The 22,308-nt window shown below is 36.6% G+C and overlaps 1 protein-coding gene and 1 pseudogene across 11 annotated transcripts in view; one reads left to right on the top strand and one right to left on the bottom strand.

The window, feature by feature from the left end:
* Nucleotides 1-5,865: 5,865 nt before the first annotated feature.
* EYA4 (EYA transcriptional coactivator and phosphatase 4) overlaps nt 5,866-22,308 on the bottom strand; it is a 229,639-nt gene continuing 213,196 nt past the window's right edge. For 3 of the 11 annotated variants that reach the window (XM_070419250.1, XM_070419252.1, XM_070419258.1), the window contains 6 exons: nt 17,769-17,827; nt 17,501-17,661; nt 15,042-15,156; nt 11,933-12,054; nt 9,998-10,098; nt 5,866-6,501 (listed from right to left, as the gene is read on the bottom strand). In XM_070419250.1, the coding sequence (XP_070275351.1) occupies nt 6,421-6,501; nt 9,998-10,098; nt 11,933-12,054; nt 15,042-15,156; nt 17,501-17,661; nt 17,769-17,827 (639 nt within the window). In that variant the 3' untranslated portion in view covers nt 5,866-6,420. Of the gene's footprint in view, nt 6,502-7,506; nt 7,557-9,274; nt 9,960-9,997; nt 10,099-11,932; nt 12,055-15,041; nt 15,157-17,500; nt 17,662-17,768; nt 17,828-22,308 lie in introns of those variants that run through there. The other 8 variants (XM_070419249.1, XM_070419251.1, XM_070419257.1 and 5 more) reach the window with 4 other exon arrangements.
* LOC139013058 (10 kDa heat shock protein, mitochondrial pseudogene) lies at nt 19,643-19,954 on the top strand (annotated as a pseudogene).

Below are 22,308 nucleotides of genomic sequence, written 5' to 3'. Positions count from 1 at the left end.
ATCCCCCCACTGTTCCCATAACTAATATAAAGTAATTTAATTTATGAGCCAAATATGTCTCATAGGTGTGTGTTTAGCATTAATTTTAATTTCTATTCATGTACAACTTGTTACTGCCCACTCTCCTGAAAGGTTATTCCACCAAAACATATATTTTAATGAAGGTCATATTTTTTGGGAGACATTAATCTGTCTAAGAATAAATGCATAATTCACCTGTCATTCTGTTGTAAAACTCTTTCTCTAATTGCTTTTTTTTTTGGCAAATAAATTTGAAATGTCATATTTGTTTCCAAGAAGACATAAGCTGGTGATGTCTTGTACACAAGTCACCAACAAGATGTTCTTAGAAGCATTTGAATTTCTTCAGGGATGTAAATCCAGCTACATTATTTTTACTGGAAATTGGGGTGAGCGGGAGATGGGAAAGCAAGATGTTAAATCAACTGGTAGCCGAAGTCGGTTTGGCTCAGTGGATAGAGCGTCGGCCTGTGGACTGAAAGGCCCCAGGTTCGATTCCGGTCAAGGGCATGTACCTGGGTTGCGGGCACATCCCCAGTAGGAGATGTGCAGGAGGCAGCTGATCGACGTTTCTCTCTCATCGATGTTTCTAACTCTCTATCTCTCTCCCTTCCTCTCTATAAAAAATCAATAAAATATATTTTAAAAAAAATAAATAAATCAACTGGTAACCCCAAATAATTTTCTGTGGTGTTCATTATATATACACACTCTACATTACTGCCACCGTTCCTTGCTTTCACCCATACTGTCATAAGGCTGCACAAATGGTCAATGCTTTTTAGATGACTGGTATTTTTTGAGACATTTATTTCAAACTTTTATTGACTCTTCTTAGAAGAATTCAGTTATGACATGGCAAGGTGTTTAACAAAGAATGAGGGAGTCGTACAAATTCATCTTCCCACTGGACAATTCTGAGGTCGTCCACCACCTGCAAATGAACACTTTCAAACACTGGACTCAATACCTCCTCCCAATAACAAACACCACCAACAGCAATAAAAATAACAACTAGAATCAGGTTTTTCTTATTTAGCTGATCTCTGTGAACTGCACTTCATGTACCAAATTTTCCAAACCAGAAACCTAGAGGTCAGGCTGGCTTTGCCTGAGGACATGAGACGGAGCAGCATATATTACATTGTTATTAGCATCTTCATCTCTTTGTACACTTCTCTCCAGGCTTATGGCCATCCCATCAGGAATCCATCACTAACTCTCTGGGATCCTGTGCCAACCTCTTAGATTCCTCAATCTCTACCAGAGTAACTATTATCAAGTGCCCTTTAGCCACAGAGAGTGTCCCAAGCCCCGATTAAAATATTTCATGGGGAGGGAAAATAATCATCTGGCTTGTATAGAGGCATCTGCTACATCAGAGGTCCCCTATCATATTATGTTTGGATATTTTCCAAATGGTGTGCTGACAGTCCTAGAAATTTCTCTGGATGAGGGAGAGGCATTGAAAGTCAGAAGTTGGAACATTTTCCCCTTTGATGCTCCGAGGGAGCATCTTTGTGCACCACAATACATCCCTGGAATTGACTTTGGCCCAGGCACAGTTGAGACTGCTTTGAGTAGTGATCTGTGAATGAGAATATATGCACTTTTATACCATTACATCCTGTAACTGAGTTTTAAAAACTACAAATCATGCACAGATGGGTTAGCTTTGGCTAGCTGAGGGAAATCATACACCTCTCTTCCTTCTTTTCTTGTTTTGTTTCTAGGACTCAGAATCGCGAACCACAGTTGGCAAGCAAATCTGATTTTTGTGATATTTCGTGGCTTTACGTAATTTAAAGCAACTACTGATGTTGCATACTCCTTTTTCCATTTATCCTTATTGTTGAAAGTATGACAGATTTCCCTTCTTTCCGCCCCCCGCATTGACCCCCTCCAACAAACTCCCGCCCCTCTCTCCCCCAGGCCTTCACAGCACTATTATCTGGGTTCATGGATTATGCATATATGCATATAAATTCTTTGGTTAATCTCTTCCCAACCCTCTTCCCTTTCCCTCTGAGATTCCTCAGTCTGTTCCATGCTTTTTTTTTTTTTTTTTTACATAAAAAATAAAAGAGGGGCAGAGGCAGCAATCATTCATTAATTGTAAACTTATTTTTTTCCCAGCAGATCACTCTTAGTTCATGTATAATTTTTTTCCAAATACATATTTGCTTATAGTCATCCTTGCTCTTTATTTTTGTAAATTATTAGACCAGCAAATACTCCAGCCAACTTGTAAGCATTTACATTAGTCCCATCCAAACTTACCTGTGTGTTCTCCCCTTCTATTCATTTTTTAAATCTAGCTCTACCATTGTAAATCTCTTTAATTCCAGACCATGCCTATATATGTGTTCTATGGTTTATGCACTCATAAAACAAATATTTTCTGAGTACATACCATATGCCAGACACTTTTCTAGAAATTGGTTATACAGAAGTGAACAAAACAAAACAGATATTCCTGCCTTCACAGAGCATACATCCTAGTGGGTAAGTCATCCAATACAAAAGTTAAGTTAAAATATGTGTCATGTTAGATACTTATAAATCTAAGGATTAAGTATTATTTAACAGTAAAGCAGGGAAATGGTAGAAGTATTGGGGTACAATTTTAGAGAGAAGGACCTATTCAATTCAGAGACTAACATTTTAAAAGTTGTGAAGGAGGTCGGTCTGAAATTTGCCGTTGGTTTACATAAGCAACAGATTTGCGAATACTACAAACAGGATAATAAAGAAGCTGTCGAATTTCTTTCAGAAAAATGCTCCTTATTACTCTTGGAAGCTACTTATAAACTATGTCCATATTCATCTCAATGGAACTTGCTTTAAATATTTTAAAAGGTATTACTTTATCACGAATAAACTATGACTACATTATGCATTATACCTGAATGTAGTACCTCTGTGCAAAAAACTATTCAACTCACATCTTTTCAGTACACCAGCCCACATTTAGTTACACTTTACTGTATTATATCCTAGCTTGTCTTAACTGCAAATTTATACAATTTAGGCACACACAAATAAAGGGAAAGTAAGAATACATCAAGAAACCTAAATACAAATTTCACATTATTTAGAATCGAGCTAAGTACACACAACAAAAACTCTACAACATGGGAGGTGAAGAAAATGAAAACATTTCCAAAGGTATTTATTGAGAAATAGTAAAGATGTACATATTTTTACAAGCTTTTAATATTAATTTACATTTCTTTAAATTATGTAGGCCCCCATAATCAATACATTACTAATACATAACAGAAACCCTTGCCTTTGACTGTGAGATCTCCATAATGCTACCATAGTAGGGAGTCAAAATGCAACTTTGGCTCATGATGCCTAAGTGTGTTTTTAAAAGAAATACTAAATGCCATATTCACTGAGAATATAGGCTTGTCAGAAACAAATGAGCTTTAAAATAATTCATACTGGAGCATGCTGTTGACACTATTTTGGATCTTAGCTCATCAAAAAATGAAGAAAAAAAATTCAGAGAGTTATTATCTACTGTGCACAAACTGCATGATTCTATTTTTTTTTTGCCTCTGATTTTGATTTACAAACCTTTGAGGGGTATAGTGACTTAATCTTGTATGCTATAATATTATACCCAGGCCGTCTATCTTGATATTTCAGGTGTAACACAAGATGGTTACCTTTCCTAGTCATATGCCACATTTGTACATAAAGTAGCCAAAAATTTTTTTTTGTGGCAGAATATTTTTCAAACTGGCTTACAAAAAGGCACAATATTCTATAGGTAAATAGAGTGTGGATATTGCCAAAGGGGCTGGTTTTTTGTTGGTTGATTATTATTATTTTTTTTCGGAACAGAAAGGATGAGGATCTTCTGTTACTAAAGCGGGAAGGGAAGGGTTCTAATCTGAGCATGCTCAAAGTCGCATGACAAGTTGTGATGTCGGCTCACTGGCCTGCTCCATGGTGCCAGAGGCTCTTCTCCTTAACCCAGCATTTAGGTTTTATGCTGGCAGCCTCTCTGAACACATAATCAGAGAAGATTTGTGTGGGAAATAGCACTGGGTGGTGCAAGCAGCGACCCCTCTCTTTGCCTTCTCTGCACCTGCAGGTTTAGCAGCATAAGAAGCCTTGCTTGTTTGATATGAGAAAGAATTAAAAATTTAGATGTAATGCCACCATTCTGTCATTTAAAGAAACTGGCTATACCATTAAGATACTTTCGTTTTATTCACAGTAATAAATATTTACGGTTTTAGTGCACAAAATATAATTATTGATAATCAATGCAGCTCTTTAATTTGTTAAACTGTTATTTTCAAGCTACAGGCTAACAAAAATTAAGAATTATTATTATTATTATTATCATTATTAAAAGCATTCCAACCTTAATTTGTCTGCAACTGTACTTAGGGCAGAGGTAGCCAAAAGCTACACAATTTAAAGAGTAAGTATAAATTCTGAGTGATGAAATCACAAGCTCATATAAAATTGGAACTCAATTTCTTTCTGCCCAACATAAACATGGCCTTGCATTCAATAAAGAAATACAGGTTCGTAGCCTGGAAAAGAAAATCACATTTGCACAGTGAATGTCGTGATCAGCGTGCAGAGCACTGACCTTATGGGAGCCACTGGAGCCTCTGACGGTGAACTATCCCAATCAGCGTCTGGCTAGGGCGCTGCCTGGTAGCTGACCCCAGCTCCACAGTATGACACTTAAACACAGAACTGCAGGTGCAGACGTCATGAAAACACACCTAGATCTTGAAGTCTTAAATTTCCACAAGGGAAATCATGTCACACAAAATGACAAGAGAACCTGTACTGTGTTCCTAACATGGGCTACACACCAAGAAAAAAAAAACACAAAACATGCAAACACAACAATGACAGGTTCTCTGTGCAATGAATGCAGTCCATTTTGCAGTAACAGTGCAGGCAGAAACTAAGGTATGTAGGTCTGTAATGGAGAAAAACTTGATTGATGTGTAAAGACAGAGAACCAGGTACTACTTCACTGTTGTAATTTTAGTAATGCTGCCAAGATCCGGCTCACTTGCTAATTTATGACGATATTCTAGGTAAAATTTTCATTGATTCACTTTTTCCCTTAGAAACCATCTGGGGCATCCACCTCCCACTACTGGTGACATTTCATTTTTGCAATGGCATTGGGAATAAATACACTTAGCTTTATTTTCAGCCTTGTTTGCTCAATGTGAATTTTAAGCCATGTTCGTGGCATATTCTAAGAAAGTTTATGTGAAACTTGCTTATAATTTTTACGAGAATATTTTCCTCTACACAACTTACACTTATAAAAAAGTCACAATCAAAACAGTGCAAGTCATCATGAATATGGCTCTTAATTTTCCCCAATAAAACTGTAGAAAGGGTACTCAGGACTTCAACGTACACTTCACTTCCTAAGTAAAGGTCCCACAGTCTTTCCCAAACCTTCTGCTTATGGTTGGATGCACAAATAGTTGCCTCATACAATTACTGGAATTACTAAGAACCCAAATAAAACACAAGCTTTGTTTTATTAGTATTGTTTTCTTATTGCAACAGATATTCAGTTTCTTGCTGATGCAGTATTAAGCTTTGATAGCTTGAATTTTAAATTTGGTCATGTTAAGAATGATCACAAAGGTTTGTTTTGTCAGTATCTACAGAGATTTTTTAACCAAAGTTACATTGTAACACACAAATGCTGTCTTATCTTTAAGGCACAACACATCAGTATGAACATTCTGTTTGCCAAACTTAAAAAAAAGAGACAATATTAGGTTCCCATTTCCCCTCCCGCTTCCCTCCCGAACAAATGAAAGAAAAATTGCATCCACTTTCAAAGTCAGCTGCTAATAAAGTCACAGTAAATTATCTTCATCAATAATTTACACAAATTACAGGTCTAGATAGGATTGTCCTTATACAGTCTGAGTGCATTCCAATTCAGATTTTCTGGGCTAGGTAGGCTAAAGTCAGATTCAAACCTCAGGGCTGAGAAGATCTCCAGTTGTGAGGAATGTTGTTGAACACCACCTTGTCAGACGGAGCACGTGTCGGTGCTTTGCCAGGGTAAGAGTTCTTTGCTAAAACTGTTAATTCCAGTTAGGACTCATTCGGTGTGTACCAGCAACCTCCACAGATTTTTTTTGTTTTGTTGTGTTAAACCATTAAAGTGTTGTAAATATAAGACCATAGAGCTTCCTTTCTGTAGCACTAAAGTTTAATCCCGTTCAGCAATCTGAATTCTTCATTCTGGAATTTTCATTCCAAATATGATTTCATCCTTTAAGACAATTTATATGTGTAAAGCCAGAGGCATTGAATCACACATAAAATTCAGTGTACTTGAAATATATAAAAAAATGGATCTCCAGCTAGAGAACACAGTTACAAATACTCTAATTCCAGTGCTTGATGTAGAGCCAAGAGGTCTGAGTGACTTGATATCCTCCAAAAGGGCATGTTGTGCTGTGTGGTTAAGAGAGGGGGGATGGGAAAGAGAAGGGGAAGGGATGGAGAGAGATCATGACTATGGTCTCAATGAAGCAGCCGTACACACAAGGATGTGTAGTCCACCCAGGTTCAAGGAAGGGAGTCTAGGAGGGGGATGATCATATTCTAAGGCTTGGTAGCATCAATATGGCATTGTCAAAATAATAGAGAAATAGATCTGAACTGGATATTGATGATAGGAAAAGTACATATAGAGGTTTCTTAGGTAGTTTACTATTTATTGTAGAAAGTATCATTATCAACAGCAGCATCTGGGAAAGCAATTTGGGCATCAAAATCCTATGTGGCTGATGGAAAGCAAGTTTTAATCACTACCTCACTCCTAAAGTTCCATCTCTCAGTTAAAAACAAAATTTAAAATGATAAACTTCCTAAGCCTAAGGTCTTTTGTCTTTCTGAGAGGAAAAGAGTGAGTCCCTTTCTATGTAAAAAAATAATTCGAAGTTGATCTATATAAGGTTGAAAATAATGTGGAGTTGATCAACTCTCTTACTTTTCTGGAGTAATTGGTTTAAGTCAGTAGAGTTGACCAATTTACTTCACTGGTGTGGGATTGAGAGAAAGCACTTTCCAATCATTCTCACTGGGGGAGAAACAGGCAAAGGAACAAAAAAGGGTTCTTCTGGGGCAAACATTCTTAGGCATTACAATGGTTTGTGGTCCTACAAAAATATACCAGTATCTGGTATCTGTGTGGCTTAAAATTTCATAGTGGGATGTGTTCAGAAAAAACATGAATGAAACAACTCCATTGTGGATAATGAAAAAAAGCAACACTGTACTAGAGCAATTACAAAGCATTACTTGTAATTTTTGGATGATGGCATCTTATAGAATATATATTTATATAACATATTTTGTATAATGAAAATACAGTTGTATAAAAAGTGAAGAATACATTTTATTATAAAATCAATCATTAAAATAATAATCACTATTGTTACATAATTCTTTGCTGTCTAAAAGGATAGTCAGTAGTCCCATGTGGTTATTCAGCACGTGAAATGTGGCTTGTTCAGTTCAAAATATATATTGAATGTAAAAAAAGAGAATGTAAACATCTTATTAATAATTTTCATATTTGTTAGGAGTTGAGACATAATGTTTTAGGTACATTGGATTAAAATATATTACTAAAATTAATTTTGTCTGTTTTTACTTTTTTTAAAAAACACGGCTTCTAGAAAATTTAAAATTACAAATATGGTTTGTATTATATATTTCTATGGGGGAATGCAACTACATTACTATTCCTAAACTTTGAATTTTCTTTTTCATTTTACAAAAAAAAACACCCTATATTTTTAGATCAAATTAAACACAGAAATTCACTAGAGTTACATTTTTTTCATTCAGCTCAGATCTATTTGTAATAATAAAACAGTACTTAATATTTCTGCACATGCAATTACAGCTACATTCAAAGAAAAGCATGCATTATGGTCACTAGAGGAACCAACCACCTGTGTTTCAAAATAGAATTATAAGCCTTCACCATCACCAACACTGTACCTACATAAACAACCATTTGGAAATAGCATTCTGACCGAGGTTCTCATCTTCCTGGAATCATCCTTTTTCTCTTGAAGGTTTAGGTGTAATACAGAGGTTACAAGAAACGGGTACACCAAATCTACCATAAACAACTAGGGTATAAGTTTTCATTTTCAAAGGCATATACTGTTTCTGGTTTGGAAAAGTGAATTTTATTGCCCTGACCCAAATATAAGTGAATGTCACATAGGCTAAAAGATATGTAAAATGTTCACTTGTAGTGGCTTGCACTGACTGCTATTTGTTGTGAGTTATTATGGTATCAACATGAAGATCAAAACAACATGGACTCAGGACATTGACAAACTCCAGAAGATATTTCTATTGTGTGCAACTGGAAGGATTTCAAATAGTAGTCAGCAATGAAAGCTGCATTTCTGGAAACTGCATCCCTGACGCATCATACAGAATGTCCAAAGGGCCAGTTGCTGTCTAGGGTCACTGACTGCTAATTAAGACCCAGGCCCTCTGTGGGAGGCTGAGCCTGCACAGACTCTCTGAGTGTTAATGGCTGCCAAACACATCAGCACACCTTTTAAAGTGGGAACTCGTTCTCTTTCTCCATTTTGCTTGATTTGACTACACACACAAATCATTTCCTTTCTCTTTTTATGAAAGCTCTAAACTTTTCTAGGAAATTGTTTATGTTGATTTGGGGGGGATCAGGTAAACACTTCAGCACATGCGAGTGTTTAGTGAAGGCTTTATTAGATGATGATTTGAAATCTCCTCAGGATAAAAAGGACAGCATTCTTTCTATTGAGACAATATAAGCTGATGTGTCATTGTTTCCAAATATTAATTCATCATTTTGCTTTGTTTATAAATGATATCACTGTTGTCCTGGCTAGATGATAGCTTTGCTATCATTCAGAAAAGGAAGCAGTATGTCTCTGTTGTGTTGACCGACAGTCTGGTGTCTGGGCCAATCCTGATATCATTCCTCTTTTGATCTTGGACCAACCATTTAATGGTTTTTAACTGCCTTGATATCTTCAGAAATATGGGCCAGATGAAAAGGCTTATTTAAATACCTAGGGCCTAGGAGAACTTCTGAATATGTTCAAAGCCAGCTGCTTGGCTCCAATCACGTACCAGTGGCTCACCAAAATAGACAACACGCTTCTAGAAGATGTGAGGCATGTTGCCTCTAAGTCTCTCCAAGTTGGCACAAAAGGATCTGAATAGTACACCCCTTTCCAGTAGTGTCTATTAAATTTTCTCCTAACAGTTTCTCCTTCGGCTATTAAATCTACCTCAGCATTTGTCATCAGGGAGCATACTTGCTACCAGGCACTCACAGGGAACAAATGGCATAGAGGATGGATGGGGAAAAGGGTAAGAACTGAATCCCATGATTTTGTATGGAGCTCATTAAACTTCTTTATATTGTGAAAATCACGTGCTTAAAAATGGTTATTTCCCCCATCTTTCTTATAGACCATTCTCTCATTCTCTCTCTCTCTCTCTCTCTCTCTCTCTCTCTCTCACACACACACACACACACATATATACACACACACATACACACAAATAAATATAACTAAATTTTCCTGCATTTCCTGTAAAATTTCAGGCAAAAAATGCTAGACTCCAAATGGTTTATTTGAATGTAAGTATTGACCTTCTCATGCTCTTACTGCTTTGCATCTATAAATTTAAATCACTTATCAAGCTGCCATTGGGCCAAACTACAGGAATGCAAACGAAAAAGCTTGCATTAGAAGTATCACACCAACATTGTTTGAGACAGGTTACCTTTTTTGCTGCCTGTTCTTCTTCTACACCATCCCCAATTACAACATATACTACTTTTCTGCCAAACCTTTGCATTATTCGTTCAAAGCAACTTTCTTTTCCTGGAAGATAAATGAGATAAAGTTCAGAGTGAAGTTACCTGGTTAGCGGCATGCTCCTCATCTCGGCCATCTCCAATCACAACATAAGTTATGTTAGTGCCAAATCTGGACACTATACGCTCAAAACAGCTTTCCTTGCCTGAAAAACAATGCACTGCTTATTCTTCCAGCCATTGCATTCATTAACCTAAAGATTCATATAAAGTGGCAAGTTAATTTCTCTTGAACATCAATCACTTAAAACTAGCTTGCAGCCTCTGGGTTAATGAAATCAACAAATACGTTTGAATAATTTAAGTCTTTACTTGGGGACAGACTATCAAACAAATACGTTCCATGCTTCAAAAAAAGCTGTAGGGTCAAGCATTTGATCCAGAGAAAATGTTAGTATCATTCACTTATACTGAACATCCTTGCAAACAACTGTAAGTTTTAACATTTATCTTTTCATTAGACGTAGCATTTTTTGCCAGTTAATTTTAAATAGTATAGACAGGTCAGCTGAAAATATTATTGTGAATTATTGAAGGTTCATCTATTAGGAAAGAGGGAATACTAAGATGTGGATTTACCTTAACATATAACTTTTTCTTCAAGTGGCTGGGAGCTAGTCTGCTCAGATTAAGTGTACTAAAGCGTGCTGTGTGGCCCACAGCACTGGTGACACTATATCCACTGACTGCACTATGGGGACAACTCGCAGGATCTCTACACGTTCTTCAGTTTTATAACATTGGCATTATTCTCTGATTTTCATTCCCAGAATGTTCATGTAGTCATGGTTACTTCTGTACTTGTTCTTAATCTGATAGTTCCAAAAAAAATACTAACTTAAAGGAAAATATAAAAATATTTTTTTTCAGATAAAAAATTAGAAATAATTTGGCCAATAAATAAATATTATCCTTACTAGAAGAAATGTTTTCCTGGTATAAAATTATTTGATATTTCATAACGCAAAATTCTATATACTAATCCTGCTAGCATAAATACATACATTTATACAAAAATGAATGGGGTTGAAATCAGGGCTCTGAACTGCAGTGCTTAAGACAACGCAGAATTTACTTTTTCAAAGCCTGGGGCTCTCTTTAACTGCACTCCCCAAACAGCTGCAACTAGGGCTCCTTTTGCCTGTGTCAATATCAAAACTCTGCAAGGCCCAGGGCGGGTTATTTTTGGGAAGGGATTTTAGGATTTTGAACTTCTCTTGTCGAGGTGCCAGAGCCTAAGTTTGTTGACCTTCAGGGCACATTACCCAACCCATCTATTTCCCCAGGCATTTCCTTGACAGACAGAGAATACATGACCTGTTTTATTTAACTCTTTCAGGATGGCAGAAGTTGATAAAGTTTTGTTTTTGAAAGTTAACTAGAAGTCTTAGTCTGTGAAAGGCACTTCGAGTAAAAGATGACTCCACAAATTGATATTAACAAATAAGCAAGGTGGTCATCCTTTGATTGCTACTGAACATTTTTGGAAATGTGGATTTCTTGCCATTCCTGTGTTATGAATGTTCCAATTATGTTTTCTAAGTCATGAAATTATTTTTTTTTCTGGAATTAAGGACACTAGTTCAAGCCATCTGACACTCCCCTGCCAAAATAGTATTTTTATGTTAGATTTAGATTACATATGCAAGGATAAAACACTATGTACCATGCTAAATAAAATATTAAATGCCATGACTAGAGATACTGTGCATTATTCGGAAAACATGTGTCATGATGAAATATATATGTATATAATAAAATGAGTCAGTACTGCCCAGTTGCTGGGTTCAGATAACAGGTTTTATAAAATCTGCATTTGTAAGATGGAGGGGACTTTGTTATTTGAGTGCTATCCAAATGTGCTTGATATCCTAACAGCAAAATTGATGACATGGAGAATCATGCAGATTCGAATTAAGAAAATCCTCCCAAACACAGAAGAGAACACATTTCATACCGATTTAGAAATAATTTTCTTACCTATTTTAGTTGCACTGTAAATATTCTCAATGGGGAAAGCACCTCCTAAACTATAGAGTAGAACCTTCGCAAGTGCTGGGATCAGTTGGGTTGTCGTTACCAAGACATTTACGCAGTTACTCCTAAGACAGGGAGGAAATACACATATTTGTTTTCTAAGACTAAATAGTCTCTATGAGTACAGATTTTAAACTATCACTGTCGTCTCAGTTCCATAGTAAAAAGCACCTGATAATCTAACCATTTATTCAACAGTTATTTATGGAGTGCCTACTACCTGGCAGGCACCATGGCAGGTGGTAGAAATATATCCCCAAATGGGGAAATAGAAGAAAATGGGCAAAAAGAAGTCATAGATGAATGGAGTGTTTTTCTCGCCTTCTGGATCACAAGATAGATACAGAGACAAGTAAATAAGACAGCTGCCAATATTAAATGTGTTCTGTAATAACTGTCTCGTCAGGTCCCTGTGGAACCTCAGAGAATACCTACCTCAGCCTTTAGCAGCCATGGCTAGGTTAGGAGAGGGAGGATGGCCTAACTCTAAGTTTTAAATGTATCCAGAGCAGGTATTGGTTAGGGTGACAAGACTCTAAGTCCTTGTGTGTTCAGATCCTGGGAAAGTAGAGGACATTGGCAGAAAGAGGGTGATAGGATGGGTGACAGGATTTTTGGGATTTTGTACAAGAAATGGCACAGATGATGGATCCTGAAGAAGGAAACCTGGAGGGGATCCTTATTTAGTACAGAAGGGGCTGAATCCCTGAATCTCCTCTTCAGCGACAATAAAGAGCAATTGAATAAATGGCCGAAGTTTTAGTCCTCTTCAAAGGTCCTCCCTTTGAGAGTGAGAATCTCTCATTCTGCAATTTATAGCTATCTCTTTCATGGTAGTACTGGGGTGGGGAGAAAAAGGAAATGCCAAGAGAGTGGAGCCTGCTGTGAGGCAGAGACCCAGGAAGAAGGGACAGTAGTCCTCCTTATAGACTATGGGAAATTGAGCCATCCTACTTGGAGGGGCTCACAGCCACATCTGTGAAACTGGGAATCAGATGGCACATAGCTATGGACCTTTCTCTGTTCGTCTGTATCATGAGTTTTTAATACATATTGGTGAGGGCTGTAAAACATTCTCTATATTAATTTTCAGAAACCTGGCCTCAATAATAATCTCTATCTATATATATAAAAGCCCAGTGACCAGAATGGTGGAACGACCTGAATGACCAGCAGCCAACCAGCCTGATCCAGGCCCAATCGGCCCCCAGCACCTCGATTGGGGCCAGACCGGCCAGCCAACCACCCGTGGCTCCTCCCCATCACCAGCCCGGCCCGATTGGCCCCCATTGGGGCAGGCCGGCTGGACCCCACCTGTGCACAAATTCGTGCACTGGGTCTCTAGTATAATTATATTATGTATAACACACATAGAATCTATATAATAATGTCATAACCTTTGGTTTTTAACTATCTACAAGACCTCTTTTTAAAAATAATAAAAGCTGTTGAACTCTTCCCCCGAGACATACACATTCCACTATGTTTTATACAGAATTTCAGGGCCTCAGGAATCCTCATCCCCCCAGGTTTCTTGACCTTTGGTCTCTGTGCCACCAGTTACAGAGATCTCAGGGCAGCAAGTATCATCATAAAAGCAACCTCTAATTGTGACAATTCTTCCTCTCATGGAGCAAGAACACCCTTTCTTAGGATTCCTCCTCAGCAGTCCTAATTCTCTCCTTCACAGACACAGAGAAATGTGATTTGTTTTCAGACTAACATCTCAAGTAGTTGAATTGGTATTATTGTTCCACACATGACTCTTCTTCAGACTAAACTCTGTGGTTCCTCCCTCCAACTGTTCCTTTCATGTGGTTTCCACAGCCTAAACCCTCTGGCCATTGGAAACAAGAGGCTTCAAATATGTCACAGCCCATTGGAATGTGGTGCCCACATCTGGGCAGAGTACTCTGTCCTGGCTTCCCCAGCCTGACCCCGGGGGCCACTGCCTTTCCCCTCCCCACTTAGCCTTTCTGTTATCAGTGCAGTTGCTGGTCATGGCCCGTGGCTAGAAACCGGGTGCAGGATTTGACACACTCCTTTACTTCCATGTTCCAAATATTGGACTCTCCTTCTACCCTGCCAAGGTTTTCCTGTATGCTGACTCAACCAGCCCAAACATCCTCTTTCCCCGCTGAATTTTGTGTTATCCACAATTTGTTAAGCATGCATTTATTTACTCCTCTTACTCAGAAACAAAACTAAGCAACAGGATAGTACAAAGACTCATCCCTCACCTTGCTAGCTATGACTTCCAGATTTACATTATTTTATTCATTAGCATTTATGGCACATGCTGTTCAACTAGTTATAAGTCTATTCAATACTATTATTAACACTAACAAGTTAGTACTTCACTGTGTAGTTCAAACAACACAAAGGTTACAATTTTTTAAGAGTTTTCTCTTCCTTTTTTTTTAAAAAAATATTTTTATTAATTTCAGAGAGGAAGGGAGAGGGAGAGAGAGATAGAATCATCAATGATGAGAGAGAATCATTGATCGACTGCTTCCTGCACATACCACACTGGGAATTGAGCCTGCAACCTGGGCATATGTCTAGACCGGGAATCAAACCATGACTTCCTGGTTCATAGGTGGACACTCAACTACTGAGCTAGGCCAGCTGGGTTTTTGTCTTCATTTTTTTGATGCATTAAGTCATGCATATGATCTACAATGACATAAAGACTTAAAACATCCACTCTTTGCATAGACAGTGGTTTTATTTTTGCCATCATCTCCTATACTTCGTCACCAACAGTGATATCTTTTTTTTTTTAATTAGCAATCACATGCTCTTCTGTGGGGATTAGTGGTTATGAGGAGAGAAGGGTAGAGAGATGGGATCTCCTGGTTATTCTGAGAGGCAGCAACCCTCATCCTTTACCCCAAAACACATACACACTGAAAATCATTGGACACAGTGAATTGTTCAGTCCCTTCAAATACTATAATAGTCTAGAAAGTAAAACATATTTATGTATGTTGTGCTAGTAAGACTATACCTTTAATACAATATATATAGAAACTGCAACAACACCACTTACCTAGTACTAATAATTGATAAAGACTTAAGTGCATTTGTTAGCCAGGAGTCTGTCAAACCTTCAATCTCGGCCCTTAGCTGCAGCCACGCGTCTCTCTTGGCAGGGCCAAGCAGTCCTGCAACACCGAAAGCAAGGCAGGGTCAGGAGATGAACCTTATCCAGGAACACCTCGTTTGGTCTCCCTTCTGTCTAGGTTAGATTATTTTTATTCCAGCCGATATCAGAAATTGAGAGAGAGACTGATTTATAGTAATATTATCCTTCATTTCAGAATTGATTATCTATTCATTCATTCCATAAGTATTTATTGAACAACTTCTAGATATCAGGTACTGGGCTGAAAACTGGGATGTAACAGTGTAACAGTGGGCCATGGGTCACAGTTTCTGCCCTCACTGAACCTAGAATCTGGCACAGAAGATGCTAATCACCTTAGAGCTTTGACCACTCCCCTGCCTGGGTCCCACTCCAAGGCTGTGATGCAAGAGGTCTGGAGGAGAGGTCAGGATCTACCAGCCTCCTGTAAGGGTTACCATACCTCAAATGCTTTGGCTGTCTGAAAATGTTTAGCTTCTTAATAACCACAACCATTACCACTCTGAAACAGTAATGATGGCATTATCACATGTAGCTTATAGAATGTTTCTAATATTTGTACTATAGCTGTCAGAAATATTTTGTTTTTTGCCAAGTTAAAAATTGTGTTGAAAATCCTGAATCTATGACACAGTTACAGGCAATGGTTGAAACTATGTTGATGTTATGATAAAAAAAAATACCTTTTTTTTTTTTGCTTAAGTCCTTCCTTTTATGGCAAAACAAGATCATGTAAATCTATTACAAAGAAAAATTCTTATTTTAATTGTATTTCAGAATACTGGGAACACATATATAGTCCTTATCCCAATCTAGAGATGCTAACATGTCGCAGCAATGGGGGGATAAGGACACATATGTAAGACCTTAATCAATAAAGGAAGAAAAAAATTAATATGTTGTGTCATGGTTTTATGATGGAACAATATGCAGCCACTATGATATTTACAGGAAATTGTGATGTTGGCAAAGTGTTTACAACAATGAAAAATAAAGGCAAGATTTCAAATTGTAAAAAAAAGAAAGAAATGGACTTTCATGCCATTGTTTAAACTTTTTAAGATATATGATTATTTATTAGTAATCTTGTTAACTTTGAAATAATTTCAATAATACTCTTCAAGAAGGAAATAATAACATACCTGGGTTATAAAAATTCAGATTTTCCAAAAGGATATTTATTTTAAAGTTAAACATATCACCCACAATTGATTTTAAATAGAATACCTATTTACTTGATTTTATGAAGTGTCTTATATAGAGCATTAGAATGAATTAGGAAACCTGAGTTGCCCTCCTAAAATTCCGGGCAAGTCAGTAGCCTGCAAGGGCCTATTGCTCATTTGGAAATGAAGGTCATCCATATGTAACCTTCCTTATGGTGTCTAACATTATTATTTAGGGTCTGTATTTTTTTTTCTTCTTTTATAGTTACTGAGTATCTATTGAGCATCTGTTACGTATCTTAAGGCTAGCAAGGCACTGGGATATAGGTGAATGGACGCACAGTTCCACCCTCATGATGAGTATAGGTGTGTTTAATATGGATAAACATTTTATTTACTATATTGTATTCAATGACATGTATGTGGATGTGCATATACATATGTATAGTATGCACAAGTATGTTTAGTTGTATCATTCAATTTTAATTCTGGCTTATGTTCCTTATTCATCATTCTTTTTTTTCATTTTTAAAAAAGAAAAACAAAGCCCAGAGAGAAACCTTTTATGTGACCTCATGGCTAATCTTAGGATCTTGACCTAAAATTGATCCTAATAGTAGAGATCATCAAGGTTTATGATATCAAGAAGCACATTCAAGATCTTAGTTTTAAAGTCACAGGTTTTAAAATATATTTTTAAAATTGATCTCAGAAAGGAAGGGAGATTTCTTAAAGTTTTCAAAATGAAAAAAAGCACTTGTTTATATTTATTTCTGGTAGGATTCCAGCAATGCTTGCTAACAACTCTGTTTCCATGACTGGAGCTCTCGTCTTTAAACAGGTTTTCCCTCTGCTTCCATAGGTCCCTCTGCTTCCATAAGTCCCTCTGCCTGGTTTTCACTGGTAGCATCATAGCTGAAGAAGGTAAATTAAATGTTCTGCTGTCAGTCTTGATCAAGTGCCTGGGAATAATGAATTCCCAATGCCCTTGACAGAGCTGCACGTTTTATTTTGCTGTCAGGTCTCCATCCCCTCTACCCACTCTCAGAAACTTAATATTTTGGCTCAATGTAGGTCACATGAGCTCTTGATAACTTATTTCATAGTAGGCCAATCTCTAATATGGAACATGGTACTACAGTTCAAATTCTACCTCTATCTAGAGTGCCTTTATTAGAATTAAAAAGCCACACATACCTCCGACATTGTTCTTGTAGGTGTTGTATAATTCTTTTACTCTTCTGTAACGAAAAGCCAACTTCCTCATCCAGTCAACCCCTCCTCTTACACCTGTTGGCAAACAAAGGTTTGCACTACTTGCAGCTGCATGGAAGCCATCAGTTGCAAAACTGTAGGTACTGCAACACCCAAAATATATTAAAAAGAGATAAAAGAAATAATTACATGTGCAAAACTCCATAGCTGAATTTCTGTAGGAAATAGCGTACTAAAAGCCACGGCTTACCTTAGGTCCTGCCCATTATCATCAGAGGAGACATCATCTATATGAACTTGATCACACTCCTGTTAAAAACATTGGAAGAGTTATTTGATTTTCAAATGATGCTTTTCACCATACTTAATGTTTTTTCCATCTTCCCATTTCAATCAGGCTATGGCCAGAAGATGGCAGCATTTGTCCATTCTCTCCTGCTGAGAAATGGTACCATTTCTACTCTCTAAAATCTAAATCCAGAAGAATGCCATAAAAAGGTGTCCGAGAACATATGGCGTGTGGGCAACTTAAAAAATAATTTTAGTGTTAATGTTATTGATAAGAAACTCTCTTTTGAGTCTTCATAATAATCACTGGTGTTTCCTTTCAGCCATTTCCCCATTTCTGCTGTACATGCTTAAGTATTGAAGCCAAGCTAAACCTGAAGATACACAAAATTGTTTGGTCTGAGCACCTCGGGTGGTTACTATTATTTGTTGAGCAGAAACAGAGGGGCTCAATGAATAAGGTGCTCTGTGAGATTTCTATGACTTCCTGCATTGTGCTAGGCCTGGGACACCATGAAAGAATTCATGCTGGTGTTGTTGTAAAAGACCTGGTCTTTTAACACAGGAAAAAAGCTAATAACCATGGAAGGTGACATTTTCTTTTTTTCTTTTGCTCAAGTTTTAAAATATTTAAAAATAAAAAAATACTTAAAAAGTAAAAGGGAAATAATGAAGAATTACCACATCCAATGTGCTACAAACTCAGAGGAAAATAAAGCGTAGGTATGTACACCCAACAATTGACCTGATTTAAATTGTAGTGTGCTCAGAACAAATGGTAACTTTTCTGCATAAGAATTCAGTTCTTCTTTACTGTTCTTTACTAGTCTATCTTCAAATAATCTGCAAAGTTCCAGTGAAATAGTACCTGACCAAAGGGTGAAATTTGGCTAGGATACTAATCTCAGAATAAATATGCTTTAGCTTCTTTGGGCTTCTTTCCCCCTCAAATTGCTTGTCATACTCACAGATTCTGACTGTATACATAATGCTTACTATTCAAAACAATTTAAAAATTATAATATTTGAAAACAGGATGCCATAGTAAAAAGAAAAAACTTTCCAGCTATTATTTTTATTCATTATAGGACCTGAAAATATCTGGTAGTGAAATTTTGCTATTTCATCTCTAGCTTTCCACAATGGCTTTTGAAAAATATACAAAACCTGAAAGACTAGCCCAATCAATACAATTTTAGTACATAAGCTGAAAATACATGTGAATTAATTTTAAAGGTTCATAGGATTTACATAAATTATGGGTTTAGTAAATTTTGAATAAATCTCTACCTATAGTCACAGGTAAGAGAAGGCTCAGTAAAGCTAATCTGACTGGAAGCTCCCACAGGGGATGTTTGGGTCACTTGGATATGCCCCCACTAAAGGCACAATCCGGTACAGAGTAGTCACTCAATGATTCTTTGTTGAATAAATGGCAGAAGTCTAGACATATTATCAGTATTGACGGAAGTACCACAGTTATTTACTTTTTTAAAAATATAACTTTATTGATTTCAGGAAAGGGAGAGGGAGAGAGAGATAGAAACATCAATGATGAAAGAGAATCATTGACCAACTGCCTCCTGCACACCCCCACTTGGTGTTTGAGCTCGCCACCCGGGCATTCCTGACCTGGAATCAATCCCTGACCTCCTGGTTCATAGGTCGATGCTCAACCACTTAGCCACCCTCGCCAGGCAGTTATTTAAATTTTTGAACATAAAGTTATGGTGATATGAAATAATATTCTAGATGGTGAGAACTGTAAGAAGATAGTTATATCAAGAGTGGAGGGGAGGGAGAGAGAACGAGCTAAGAACTGAGGCCATGAGAGGCATGGCAGGACAGGCACTTAGAATGGTTCTTCCTCATTTTGACTGAGTATTCTTTGCAAGGAGTACAGCCCAAACTTTAACCAAAAAGGGCATTTTGCTTCCAGAAAAATCTCAGGGAAAAGTACTGCAAGCAATAGTAGTAGCTCTTTGGATTCTAAAAGAAAGAGTGGAAAGATTTAACAAGTTAGCTGTTAGCATGAAAGTTGGAAATAAATTTCTTCCCCCAGGAAATGGAGGCAGCAAAGTAATTCTAGATGACAAGGATTACTTCTTATTTAGAGATGGTAACCTTCCTGGTAAGTATGAAGACTGAATTAAAACACCATTGATATGGCATCAGGTGAAGCTGCTCATTTCCAACTAAGTTCTAAAATCTCTCAACAGGTAAATAATTTCCATGTCTCTCTTTTACAAAAAACTAATAATATCCAAAAGAAGTTTGGAGGAAATTTTTTAATTACCCTGGCAATTAGATGTTATTTCTATATTTAATATCCTCTTATCCTAATTTTTAAAGAAATTCCTCTGACATTTAAAGTATTAACTCACATGATTAATTTATACATTTTGCCTCAAAACTCATTTTTTTTTACTCCTGAGGACATCAGTATATCAAACTTATTGGACCACGAGCTCCATATTTGAAGTTATGTTTGAGATTTTTCCAAATGGAACTTCTCTTTAAATTTATGCCTAGTTAGCTATGCTTGTTGACTCTGGACTCTTGCCCGAGAATTACACTCCAGTGAAAGCAACCTGAATTTCAATCACATACATTTTTAGAAAAATCAAAATAATTGTTCTTCAATTAGTTTTCACTCAGAGGAACTTTGCAGGAATCATCTTGGCCAAAACATGAAATACTAAAAACAATGTAATGCTTTGGTTTTAACAAATTTCAGTATAAGAAACTCAAACATTTGGGATAATTCTGGAACTAATCTTAAATTCTTTAATTTTGTTTTATAAGGTGACCGCAATGTTGTCGCTGATCTTTATCAGTTGTAATCCACAGCAGTCTTCTCTCACTTTTGTGAGCCAGAACTCCCTGGTGCCTTTTTTCTGGAAGTTATTCTAACTGAAATAACACTGTGTTTAAACAGAACATTCTCTTCTTCGGGGGAGTAGTGTGAACATTTGCCTTCTCTGCAGTTGGGCAGGATGTCTTGAAGTGTCTATTAGGGGGATTTAAATTTGTGTCTTCTAAAGAATTATGTGAAAGCAGCTGCTACTTACTACATATGGTACAGTATCTATTGAAGGATTTCAGTCTCAAATTAGATTTTTAGGTTAAGAAAAGAAACCTTTGAGAGATTAAATACACAAGAGTGGAGGGAGGGGCCATAACAGGCTAATGATAGAGTTCCTCTCTTGAGGAATTCTCCTGTTTGTCAGAAACAAAAATAGTGTAATATCAGTTATGAAACCCATAACAATCTTTGCTTAGAAGAGGTTTACTGAAATAAAAAATTGGGTGAAAGTAAAGTTGACTTTCAAAATCAGATGTGGAAGGATAGTGGAAATGTATGTAACGCTACTGAATGATCTTGAAAGCCATTGTTTAGATTTTGTTAGTTTTAGTATTTACCTCACTTAAGTCAGGAAAAGCTTTTGAGTTTCCTTGGGCACTTCGTCTGAATGTGCATTTGTGCATGTGGCATGTGTGTGGTGTGTATGTGTTGTGTGTGTGTGTGTATGTGTGTGTGCATGTATGAGAATTCAATCAATTCATATTCAAGAGTCCCTATCACTTTTTTTTTTACAAAAATTAAGTACAGGATTGTTGGATACTAAGTTTTAGTGTTTAAGTCAAATAAAATTTTTATCACATTCTAAACACAACTAACAAGCTGTAATCATAGGAAGAAAGTCAATACCAATGTCTTCTCAGTTAATTTTTCTACCAGAGATTTTTCCAGGCATTTAAAAAAATATTTTATATAGTACCTAATCCAAAATAAAAAATGCTTAAAGCATCATAGCTGAGCACATGTTTGTGATATGCAAATATTCATGTCAAAAGCATTTGCAAATTCATTATATGCTACTTTCACTTTCTTTTATGTTCTGTTAAAAGTTGGGTGGCAAATTTATTCCATCTGTCTTCTAATGTGCCAGTAAAATAGCTAATGGGTCATTTAGTCCATTTATTTCTAGTAAAAAATAATTAATAAAATAAAATAAAAACTATGAAATTTGGATAAAACCACACAAAACTTCCTTTTTTGTTTTTTTTATAGGTTTTGAAGGACTAATAATCTTAAAATTCTCTTTATAATGAGGCTAATCTATTTCAACCAACAGAAAAACCAACCTAAGAAGTTATAAGTCTATATAAAAATTCAAGTTCCAAAAAGGTTAAAATGTGTTTCCTATTATCATGTATATATATAAAATCATTCTGTATACTAGACAGGGATCAGTAGTAAGATTACTTTAAATCAGGTTTTAGAGAGGTGATTATTATTTCTTATAATAAAACTGAAACACATGCCTAGAAATACTAATCATTCCTATGTCCATTAAAGAAAAAAAAGCGACTGTTTTAAACAGACAATAATTTTATTATCCAGTAAAAACAGCGACTCACCGAAGAGAAAACAACAAAATGCTATTACACAGGTTTCCAGAACATACATTTATCAGATATACTGAACAACACAATTT

The sequence above is a fragment of the Myotis yumanensis genome, unplaced genomic scaffold (assembly GCF_028538775.1).
Source record: "Myotis yumanensis isolate MYYU_CA2020_CCGP unplaced genomic scaffold, mMyoYum1.0.hap1 SCAF_6, whole genome shotgun sequence".
NCBI classification, from domain to species: Eukaryota; Metazoa; Chordata; class Mammalia; order Chiroptera; family Vespertilionidae; genus Myotis; species Myotis yumanensis.
This window is presented reverse-complemented; position numbering and strand designations above follow the sequence as displayed.